The sequence below is a fragment of the Akebia trifoliata genome, chromosome 5 (assembly GCF_017979445.1).
Source record: "Akebia trifoliata isolate Shusen 1 chromosome 5, ASM1797944v1, whole genome shotgun sequence".
Taxonomy (NCBI): Eukaryota; Viridiplantae; Streptophyta; class Magnoliopsida; order Ranunculales; family Lardizabalaceae; genus Akebia; species Akebia trifoliata.
The window spans coordinates 5,167,291-5,178,574 of NC_141379.1; the positions used below are offsets into that span (position 1 = coordinate 5,167,291).

General features: G+C 33.9%; 1 protein-coding gene across 1 annotated transcript; it reads right to left on the minus strand.

Moving 5' to 3' along the window:
* Window positions 1-6,061: 6,061 nt before the first annotated feature.
* LOC147401188 (thioredoxin H2-like) lies at window positions 6,062-7,893 on the minus strand. The gene is made up of 3 exons (XM_086442365.1): window positions 7,499-7,893; window positions 6,478-6,600; window positions 6,062-6,355 (listed from the first exon to the last, which is right to left on the minus strand). Exons 1-3 carry the CDS (start codon window positions 7,784-7,786, stop codon window positions 6,224-6,226), a joined length of 543 nt encoding a protein of 180 aa, XP_086298491.1. The 5' UTR covers window positions 7,787-7,893; the 3' UTR covers window positions 6,062-6,223.
* Window positions 7,894-11,284: the final 3,391 nt, after the last annotated feature.

Consider the following 11,284-nt stretch of genomic DNA (forward strand, 5'->3'; position numbering starts at 1 on the left):
CAGTCCATTGATGGTACACCTATCAGAGTCGTCTTACCGACCTATATTAATTTCTGATATTCACGAAACTTTCCTCCGAGCTACATGATGGGTTGGCGACGCATGTACGAGCTGCGTATCCGCATATCCGAGAATTTCCCATCATTATATCCACCGTGTTTGTTATCCGAGCTACTTGATGGGTCGGTGGCGTCCGTACGAGCTACGTGTCTATGCGTCCGAGAATTTCCCTCCACAATTTTCAAAATTACAAAAGTAATATTGGTTTACTATGTAATCTTTGAGAGTCATGATAATCGGACTACCCCACGTGGCATACTCAATCCACTCACTTGACATAATAGGTTGGGAAACGTAGATTTGTACATCTCGGGTTACACAGTTCCCTTGGTATACACATTTTTATGAGGATGTGCAATTTTGTATACCAATACGTACATATCTATGCTTCCCGAACTTGTCACTTTAGGAGAGTGGATTGAGTATGTCATGTGAGGAGTCAGATTCTCACGATTCAAATTTTAAAAATCCTTCAATCAATCATTTAATTATAAATAAACCCTTTTGATATATGTGTGTTTGCAAATGCCACCTAAAAATATATAAGAGTTATAATTTCTGACTCTACCATGTGGCATACTCTCTTGATGTGGCATGTACTTGAACCATAGGTCTTTTTTCTTCCGATACACAATTGCACATCTCTATGGGGATGTGCATATGTATAGCTCAAGGCATAAATCTATGGCTCTAGCACATGCCACGTCAAAAGAGTATTTTGAGTATGCAATGTGGGGAAGTCAAATTATCATGACTCAATATATAATTAAAAATAATAATTAAATATACAAACTTACGTGTTTAGTTCAACATGTGTTAGAAATTTTGGAATTAGCTTATTTTTAATGAGGATGATCTGTATGGTTAGGAGATCATCCTCACAAAAAATCAGCCCATTCTAAAACTTCAAGTCCCATTATATTTATATTCCACAAAAATGACAATTCACATGAGTTGAGTCAGTTTTATTACATTATCCCATTGGACCACCAATGCGGTCTAATTTTTAAAACACTCATAAGAGTAACTCCAATTAGATTCTCCATCATCACTAGGCATTTCATTATAGAGAGTCATTTTAGATATTCAAAAGGTATGTACTTAAAATATATTATTCAAAATGGCTCTCTTTAAATCTACAACTAACGATCATTCTCATTAAGGACCAAAACATAGAAAAAGAGAGAATCTCACTCTTTTCTTTTCCTTATTAAAAAAATTTTCTCTCCCAAATAAAGAGCAGAATGTAGAGTGCATTGGAGTCCCTTCAAAGCTCTCTGGCTCTCTTTAAATCTACAACTAACGATCATCGTCATTAAGGGCCAAAATATAGAAAGTGAGAATCTCACTCTCTTCTTTTCCTTATTAAAAAAAGTTTCTCTCCCAAATAAAGAGCAGAATGTAAAGTGCGTTGGAGTCCCTTCAAAGCTTTATGTCTCTCTAAAGCGATAATTGGGTGGGGATACAGACCCTAAGCCCAAGTGCATTGGAGTTGCTCTAAGAGACATTTGTTTTAATGGGCAAACCTAATTTTAAAAACATTTATCCACATTAGTGGCAATGGATGAAATATCAATGTATTCAACCCGATCTAATTTCATAAAAGGATCCAACCCACTATGTTTCTCAATTTTATTTTCTTAAAATTTTCGGGATACGAAATCATCTAATTGTTGCGGTTGATCCATCACGTGTGATGGATTGGGTGTGATCTGCACCGCACGATCACATTAGTATCCAATCAAATGCAATGGAATAAAATGGTATCTGATCAAGAACGATCTGGTGTGTTGAATCAAGTTAGTACCTTATCAAAATCGATCAGGTGTGTTGATTCATAATTGGTATCCGATCAAGGACAATCGAATCCGTTCGATCAAATGACAATTGATCAAACGCGATCAGAACCATTAGATCATACAAACTCAACTAATAGGTATTAATTAAAAAGCATGAGACACATATCTTCAATAAGATACGATCGACATCGTTATATATGAGATCAGACACAATCCAACAACTATTAAACCAAGAGACATTAAATTATAGCTTTTGGTCAATAGACACAGAACTAATTATAAAAAGTCAACCAGAAATTAGATTTCTTCATTAAAAATTTATATACTTTTCTCATTATAAGTTTAAGCTCTTGACATCCTCAGTTTTTTTATTATTCCCGAGTGCTCTACATTAAATCAGACCTTACATAATCCGATTTAGTTATTTGAGTGTAAACTTCTCTATATCCTAAAGGCGTTTCTTTTTTAACTACTTGTGTAATGTGATTTTAATTAGTAGGGAAGAATATTTGTCTAAAAGAGATCAAATCAGATTCAAGCCTAAAAATTATTTTTCTTCCTTTATTGAATTACACCCGATTTTAAAGTCCTAATATCTAACATTCAATACCACTCATCCCATACTATAGTATGTTATGCATCTTGATCTTCTTCTCCAGGTCATCCTTCCTTGCCCCTACCATCTTATTGACTTCCATTCTCTGTATAACGAGCACAAATATTGCCATCGCATGTATTCCAAATACTTGGGGTCATCATCTTCATCATCAATCATATGATTGATAAAACAAAACAAAACAAAAAAAAAAAAACATAATTAGTATGATTGAAAAGCAATCACAACCGTCCATATCTATAACTATCACATCAAATAAAATAATGGCAAAGAGATGGAGAATCATACCTTTAACTCATCCACGTCAATTTAAGCAAAGTCAACATCGGTGTGCGATGTGAGGTTGCAGCCTGAAGTCACTTCAGCATTATTCTTTTAAGTTCTAAAGAGAATTTTCTTCTAATGGCTATAGAGGATGGGATCAGATTCCTACGGTCCTTCGGCTTGAAAAAAGTGATGCGACTTCCAGTCTCGTTTTCATCGTTGGTGAAGAATTGGGAGATTAAGGCAAACATCTCTCTCTCTCACTCTGGATTCTAATGAGATCGGTCAGTGCGGCTTGTCGGCAGAGTAGAAATAGTTTGATACCAAATTGAGTGGTCACAAATGCCTACTTTTAATTTTAAATTTGATATAATCAAATTATTGTAATAGAAAATCAAGAAAATTGATTCGCCGAACAAGAACAACTTTTTCCTCTTGTCGGTTCGAAATTTCAAAGCATATAAAACTCTAGCAAAACCACCCTATCGAAAAATCCTATTAAAGTTCAATCGAATTCCACATGCTAATAAACAAATTCTCCCTTTTCTCATTTGCTAAATTTTGTTCTCCTCATCAACCTTCAATGTATTAATATTTGTTTAACTTTGAAAGATTAAAAAAAAAAAAAAAAAAAATTCATGCTTCTTGAACTAAATTATATGTGCTTATCTTGTGTGATAAATATCACGCATAGTTGTTAAGATTTCTATCATTGTTATAAAAAAATTTCATAAATCAAATATAAGAATCAAGTTCTTACTCATTAAAAGAAGAATACCGAAAAGTTATTTTAATCATTTCTTCAAGTACATATTAGTTGAAGGTGCCAACTTCCTAACTGGCGCCTAATGCAAGTGGGAATTATTTCATTGCCTTCTTCCACATGCTTAAACAAAAAAAATCTCCTTTGATTGTGTTAGAATTATTTCATTAAAATATATGTTTTCTTTAAATATATAGTTAAAATATCAGAGGAAATTGAAGATAGAAATTGTAAGGAGATTTATTATTTTTATTTGATTTAAATGTGAAACATAGTTTAAGTTTTCATTGAGATACAACGTGGGACTAAAAATTCTAAATTTTTGTTTCTTTCACACGCAAATTAATTACTTTCAAATAATGAGTAGATTGAATTTTGAAAGAATTTACAAACCTTAATAAGATTTCAAATCTAACCAAATAAGAAAGGTTAATTAATCTTAAGGTTGAAGATTGGGGTAACAAGTTTTATCCAAGAAATTGCAGTTAATCGGTTGAGTTTATTTCAAATTGAAGATGAGGGTAATAAGGTCATTTCACTTTCATCTATTAGAGAAGACCAACTCAAACCCTGTCTCAATAGCAATTTCGGACCGATAAGAGGCTAATGCCCGTAGGTCATGAGTTCGATACTCATTATGAGCATTAATTCCTCAAGGGCCACCTGCGAGGGTGCACCCTCACTTACCTAGTGCATGTCATGTGCGGGCGTTGCAGGTGTCCCTAGACTAGTCTTTGGACAAGACAATGGTCTATGGATTGGGCAAAGCCCAAATACGGCCTGGTCTGCTGTGCACAGGGATGCATGGTTATAAAAATAAAAATAAAAAACTGAGGTCAAGAAGCATGTAGGCCTATTGGTGAATAATTAGTATGCCCTATGTTTTTAAACTAATAACATTCCCCTTGATTAATGAGAAATGATCAAAATACCCTTTTTTAGTCCTCATGATTGGAAGGAAAAAGTTTGTCAGAGCTTCCAGTCAAGATTGAATTGCTATTGAGTAATTTCAAAATCGTTATTATGATGCTAAAGATGATGATTCTACAAGTATTTATGGTTATGTTGTTTTGATATTAAGGGCACTACAAGATGTGTTTTAAGTTCCATTGTTGCTATTTGATAAAGATCAATGGGATGCATATGAAATTACATATTTTTAATTATGACATGAATGGAGATGATTTTAGATACGTGGCAAAGTTTTTATTAGCTGAAATCGTGTTGAAAATTTCTCTTTGAAACATATTCCACTATGATTTCTTATATCTAACATTCACCCAATTCTAATAGAAAATGAAGATGTAATATACATTCTCAGGAATGTGTCGTCAAGAATAGAGCCTATTTCCCCTACAACCCATGGTTTTAAATCTTGTCCGAGACCGAGACAACTCGTCCAATACATGTACGAGACTGATAGACAAGTCAAACATATCAGACGAGATTTACAACCATGCATGATTCATCTGTCTTATTGTTGAACGAAATGACTCGATGACTCAGTCTTGTTCATGGCAAGACGAGATGTCAAAACGAGTTTTAAAGCCATGCTACACCATAAGGTCTCTTAATGTTTGTGCTAATAATTAAGATTTATGATAGAAACTTTGGAGAAAATTTTATAATTATTTTGAAATTATCCAGACTGAAAAACCATCCTGTGTTAGTATTATCTAACTAAGACGCCACAATAAAATTTGGACGAAGGCCCATCTTAATCATTTTACGATGAGAAACTACGGTATCATTGGTTCCAAACTTTTATACAATTTGGATAATATTTTCTTTTTTTTTTAATTTTTTATGACAAGATTGTTTGAACTTACGTCCAACTAGGGAAATCAGAAGAACCAGAGCCGGAGCCAAGGCATATAGGTCCCTCTCCCGGAGAAATATAATTCACTATGTTGTGTTCTATCAGATACTCAACTTGGTAAAAAAATTCATTTATTATTTTGAAATTGACCTGACTCCCTTCGAGAAATCATACTGTCTTACACAAGAAAGTTGGAAGAAGGCCCATCTTAATCATTTTTGGACCAAGAAATTTAGAAACTAATATATGCTTTGGTTCCAAATTTCCGTAATGTGTTGGTATTGGGTGTTTTTTTTAATTCTTTTAGGGTTAGTTCGGGCTTTACAAGATTTCATAGAGATCAATATTTGTTTCATAGAACTATTTAAGAGTTGGTGCGATGGCCAAAACCACACCTTAAGAAGCGAAGGTCTTGAGTTTGAGTCCCTTCTTAGGGGCCACCCTCAGGGATTTATCCATGAAACTACTTGGTGTGTATGTGGGTGGAGGGGACTGCACGTACCTCGAGAATTAACCGAGTGCTCTTACAGGTTCTTAGGATCAAATCCATGGGAATCCCTATGAATATCTTTCTAGGCATTTAAGTATGATTGTAGCACAATGTTCACAACATGGATCCTCCTTTAGTAGATATTCCAACATCCAATTCATCTCAGCCATAATATTCTTTATGAAAAGATAGAAATATTGATTGATAAACATTAAGCAACAAAGTAAAACTCAAAGAAGACAAAACTTGATGAAATTAAAACCCATAAAAAGACTATATTTATGTAGAGGCCATAACATGACCAAGCCAACATAATTTATTTTTAATAAGCAAGTAAGGGACTTCGCTTACTAATAATAAGGTGAGGTCAAAAGGTGTCCTCTTATTGTATTCAGTACCATTCATTCCATACTTATATGTTGTGCATGTTGATCTTCTTCTCCAGTTCATCCTTCCTTGCCCCTACGATCCTATCGACTTCCCTTCCCTGTTTGACGAGCACCAATGTTGGCATCGCATCTATTTCAAATTCTTGGGCCACCATCTTCATAGTCGATCAAGCACAAAAAATCACCATAATTAGTATCATTAAAAAGCAATCACAACCGTCCATATCTATAACCATAACATCAAATAAAAATATGGCAAAAAGATTAAGAATCATACCTTCAACTCATCCACGTCAATTTTAACAAAGTTGACATCTGTGTGTGTGGCAGACAACTCGGCAAAGATTGGCTCGATGAATTTGCATGGTCCACACCATGTAGCAGTGAAATCGATCACCATCTTTAGAATCACAAGAAAAAAAAATTATCAATTCCCTTGCCATATTGAAAAATGGATTGACATTTTCATTTTTTCAAATATTTTTTTGATAAAAACTTTTTCATGAAAATGAGTGATGGGCTGATTTTCAATATGCATTTACAAAACTAATATGAGAGTTATCTCTTTACTATAGTCATCATTTATGCTAAAATTCAATTATTCTCACAAATTAAAAAGGATATTCATGTGGAGTCCATGACCACATTTATTCCCTCGCGGGATCATGATGATTTAAGTTTGGATGATCCTACAACTTTTACCAAAAAGAAAAAAAATTATAAGAAATTTATTTAAAATGAAAAATGTTTAATTATTTTTCACTAAAGTTATTATTATTATTATTTTTTTTTTGTGATTAGTCATGTTGAAATGAACATATTGAATCACTTTTATGAAAATCATTAAAAGTAAAAGAATGATGACGAACGCATGCGGTCTTATTACACAGTTGGATACGCGACTGACGACGAAGACACAGAACCACACATCTTTTTTTGTGCCTCTGTCCCGTCAGCCGCGAACCCGTGAACCCTACCACATGATGAACCCATGCGGTCTTGGTAAGAAGTTGGGTGCATGGTTGACATGGCGACAGCACAGAACCGCACATCTTTTTCCTGTGTATCCCAATGAAAGCCATCTATGGTGATGTGCCTTTGCCACGCCAGCGGTGTTTCAACCGCCTACATTCATTACTGACTCAAAATAAAATGATTTTCTAATGTCAAACTACGTTTGATGGATGGCATCAAACATACGGCTGAGAGGAATCCATTTCGTTTCAGAATCTCTAGGGAACGTGTTTCCATCTCATCCGTTTATTTAAAGAGAGAGAGAGAGAGAGAGAAAGAGAGACCAATTGGGAGGATTGTTTAAGATTGTTGAAGTGAGTCCTCCACTGAGTGATAGAGTGGAATGGTTGAACTCGAGACTGAGTCGATGACCCACCAGTACTACGGAAGGAAGATTGGTGATTGAACGGTCCAGCAAAGGAAGATTGGCGAGTCATTGATCTACCAAAAGATGATGGTTGACGACAAAACGGTCTATCACCAAAGGATGGTTGATGACTCAACGATTGATCAAACGATGGTTGATGGTTTAATAGTTCCATCTTCTCTATTCTTCGATTAATCGTCCACATCTTCTGTTCTTCTACAACAAACCAACTCAACACAAAAAATACGTCAAATCTTCAGCTTGGCACGCCTTTTCTTTGCTAATGTTTATTGGTCTCTGCATGGCTTCAGAATGAGGTGATGGGTTTGTTTATATAGTAGATAAAAGTTTCTTTTTTGATATTTTTTTAAAAAGAGAATTTTTTCTAGGAAAATGCTGGAATCACACAAAGGTGACAAAAAAAAAAATTGATGTGGCGGCGCACACATAACCGTTGATGCTTTTTTCTAATGGGTATGGACCATGGAGGATGGTGATGTGACTTCCAGTTCATTTTCATCGTTGGTGAAGAATTGAGTTTAGGACCTCTCTCTCTCTCTCTCTCTCATATTTTCATCTCTGGTGAAAAATTGGGAGATTAAGACATCTCTCTCGTGGGATTCTTTTGAGATCTGTAAATGCGGCTGGTCCATTGATATTTGAGTCGTGATAATACTCAATCGAGTCTCTGACGTGGACAAGTTTAGAATCGTAGATTTGTACATCTCGAGATACATAATTGCACTTCCTCGTAAAAAAGTGTATCCACGGGAACCGTGTATCCCGACTCGTAATAGTCTGGGTCATTTTCATAAATAAAAAATAGTCAAGAAAATTGGATCGTACATGATTTTTGAAAGAGTCATGCTCAGGTGATGCAAATGGAGACACAAAGGTGATAAAATGATGTGGTGTCGTGCACATTATCGTAGATGCTTTTTCGCAAGATACGAGTAAAAAGCATCTGCAATTATGTGCACGTCACTACATCATTTTTGTCATCTTTGCATTTCCGTTTGTGTCATTCCAACATGTTCCTTTTCGAAATTACAGTGTAATTCGCACGTGGCACACTCTATCCACTATCTTGATCTAACAAGTTGGGAAACGTAGATATCTATGCCTTGTGTTACATGATTCCCTTGGGATACACATTTTTATAGGGAAGTGCAATCTTGTATACTAAGACGTAGGTATAATGATTCTCGAACTTGTCACTTTAGGAGAGTGGATTGAATAAGCAACGTGGGGAATCAGATTATCATGATTCAAACTTTTAAAACCCTTCAACCAATCATTTAATTGTAAATAAGTCCTTTTGATATATGTGTGTTTGCAAATACCACCTAAAAATATATAGGAATAATGATTTTCTGACTCCCCTATGTGGCATACTCAAAATATTCTCTTAATGTGGCATGTACTAAAACCATAGATCTTTTTTCCTTGGATACAAACTGCACATATCTACGGGGATATGCATATGTATATCCAAAAGCATAAATCTACGATTCTAGCACCTACCATGTCAAGAGAGTATTTTGAGTATGCAATGTGAGGAAGTCAAGTTATCATGACTCTGTATATAAATAATAAAAAATTAAATATACAAACTTACATGTTTTGTCCTACATGAGTTACAAGTTTTGAAACTGATTGATTTTTAATGAGGATGATCTGTATGGTTAGGAGATCATCCTTATCAAAAATCAGCCCATTCTAAAAATTCTAGTCCTATTATATATATATTCCACAAAAATGACAATTCACGTGAGTTGAGTCAGTTTTATGACATTATCCCATTGGATCATCAATTCGGTCTAATTTTTAAAACACTTATAAGAACAATTCCAATTGAACTTTTCATCATCACTAGGCATTTTATTATAGAAAGTCATTTTAGATATTCAAAGGGTATGTATTCTAAACATGTTATCTAAAATAATTCTTCATAAATCTACAGCCAATGATCATCTTCATTAGAGGTCAAAAGGTAGAGAGAGAGAATCTCACTCTCTTCTTTTACTTATTAAAAAAAAAAATGTTTCTCTCCAAAATAGAGAGCAGAATGCAGAGTGCGTTGGAGTCCTTTCAGAACCCTCTGACTCTCTAAAATAATAATTGGGCGAGGATACAAACTTTGAGCCCAAGTACATTGGAGTTGCTCGAAGAGACATTTGTCTTAATGGGTAAACCTGATTTTAAAAACATTAATCCACGTTAGTGGCAATGGCTGAGAAATCAAAGTATTCGACCAGATCTAATTCCATAAAAGTATCCATCTCACCATGTTTCTCAATTTTATTTTCTTTAAAAGGTAACTTTTAAGATGTGAGTTATGGGGGCTTTGTGTATCCACACCATCAAAGAATCTTTTTTAAGATGGTCCCAAAAAGAAAAATGGTTTCCATTTGCCTTTGATCTCTTTGGGTTTGAGAACATCGATTTACGTCTCATTGTTATACAAATCCAATGGGCAAAAGACTAAAGTGCAAAACCCAAACTTTATTCTTCACTTCTTTTCTGTTATTCTTTCCTTTATCTATTTTTGTTTTGTGGTTCGAAAATTTATTCTTCCATCAATTTTATATTTTTTTTAAATATGTGATCGCCAGTTGTAATAATTTGCGATACAGGGGACGAAAGCCATAAAGTAGAGATAGATACTCTGCTCTCTCCCGCTCCTTTTCTCTTTTTTCTTTTTTAAAAACAAAAATATGAAATTCTGACGATGTCAACTCTATCTTTCACTACATACAGATCGATCTCCACTGGAAACAGAGATGTAATATTCCTCTTTTTATTAAAAAGAAACGTGAATGGTGTAAAGGAGTAGCTGTTATAGAAATGCCAACTATTGATTTCGTCACAAATATAAGACTTCGATAAAAGTTTATTTTTCTTATAAAATATACTCTCGTGAACTATAAGATCACAAATATATTTATGTGAGCAAAAAAATACAAACTAAACTAAAATACATCTGGGGATAATTGAAGTATAGAGAATTTCGAATGAAAGTTAAGGTAAATATGCTTTCTAAAAAATTAAAAGTCTAATGCATGTCATAATTACTTGAACTAATCTAACATAACATTTTGGGAAAAGTACTTAATAGTTCTTGACGCGAACATTTCTTTTAGTTTAGTCCTTGACATTTAGTAAATCCCTTTTTTTTTCAAAATAGTCCATGAACCCTACTCTTAACATTTCTTACAATTGAAATATCGAAATTACCCTAACCATTCAAATTCACTATTTTCGTCCAAAAAAATTGGATTACTAGTATCCTAATTGAGTTTTCGAGGCTACATTTCGAGGAAAAGAATATGAGTAAGGCCAACAATGGATTGGTTCAGTACCAAATCAGTATCATTCAAATACCGAGCAAAAATTTTTTAAACATGTACCCAATTTGATCTGATCGGATTAATGAATATATGAATCGAATCTGATCCGTTTTATTTCATCCTTTATTTGAAACCGATTCTATCCAAACACATGCCTTATTTTCAAATTATTAATGTTCAAAAAATTGAAAAATATAAAATCATATAATTTTTTAAAAATCCACTTTTCAACTACTAATATAGAGGGAAACCAAAAAGACTAAAACGTTTTATCTATATGTATTTAAATGAAATTAAGCATAATAATAAAAAATATTAAAATATGTTCAAATTGGATAATCTGATTTTTTTCA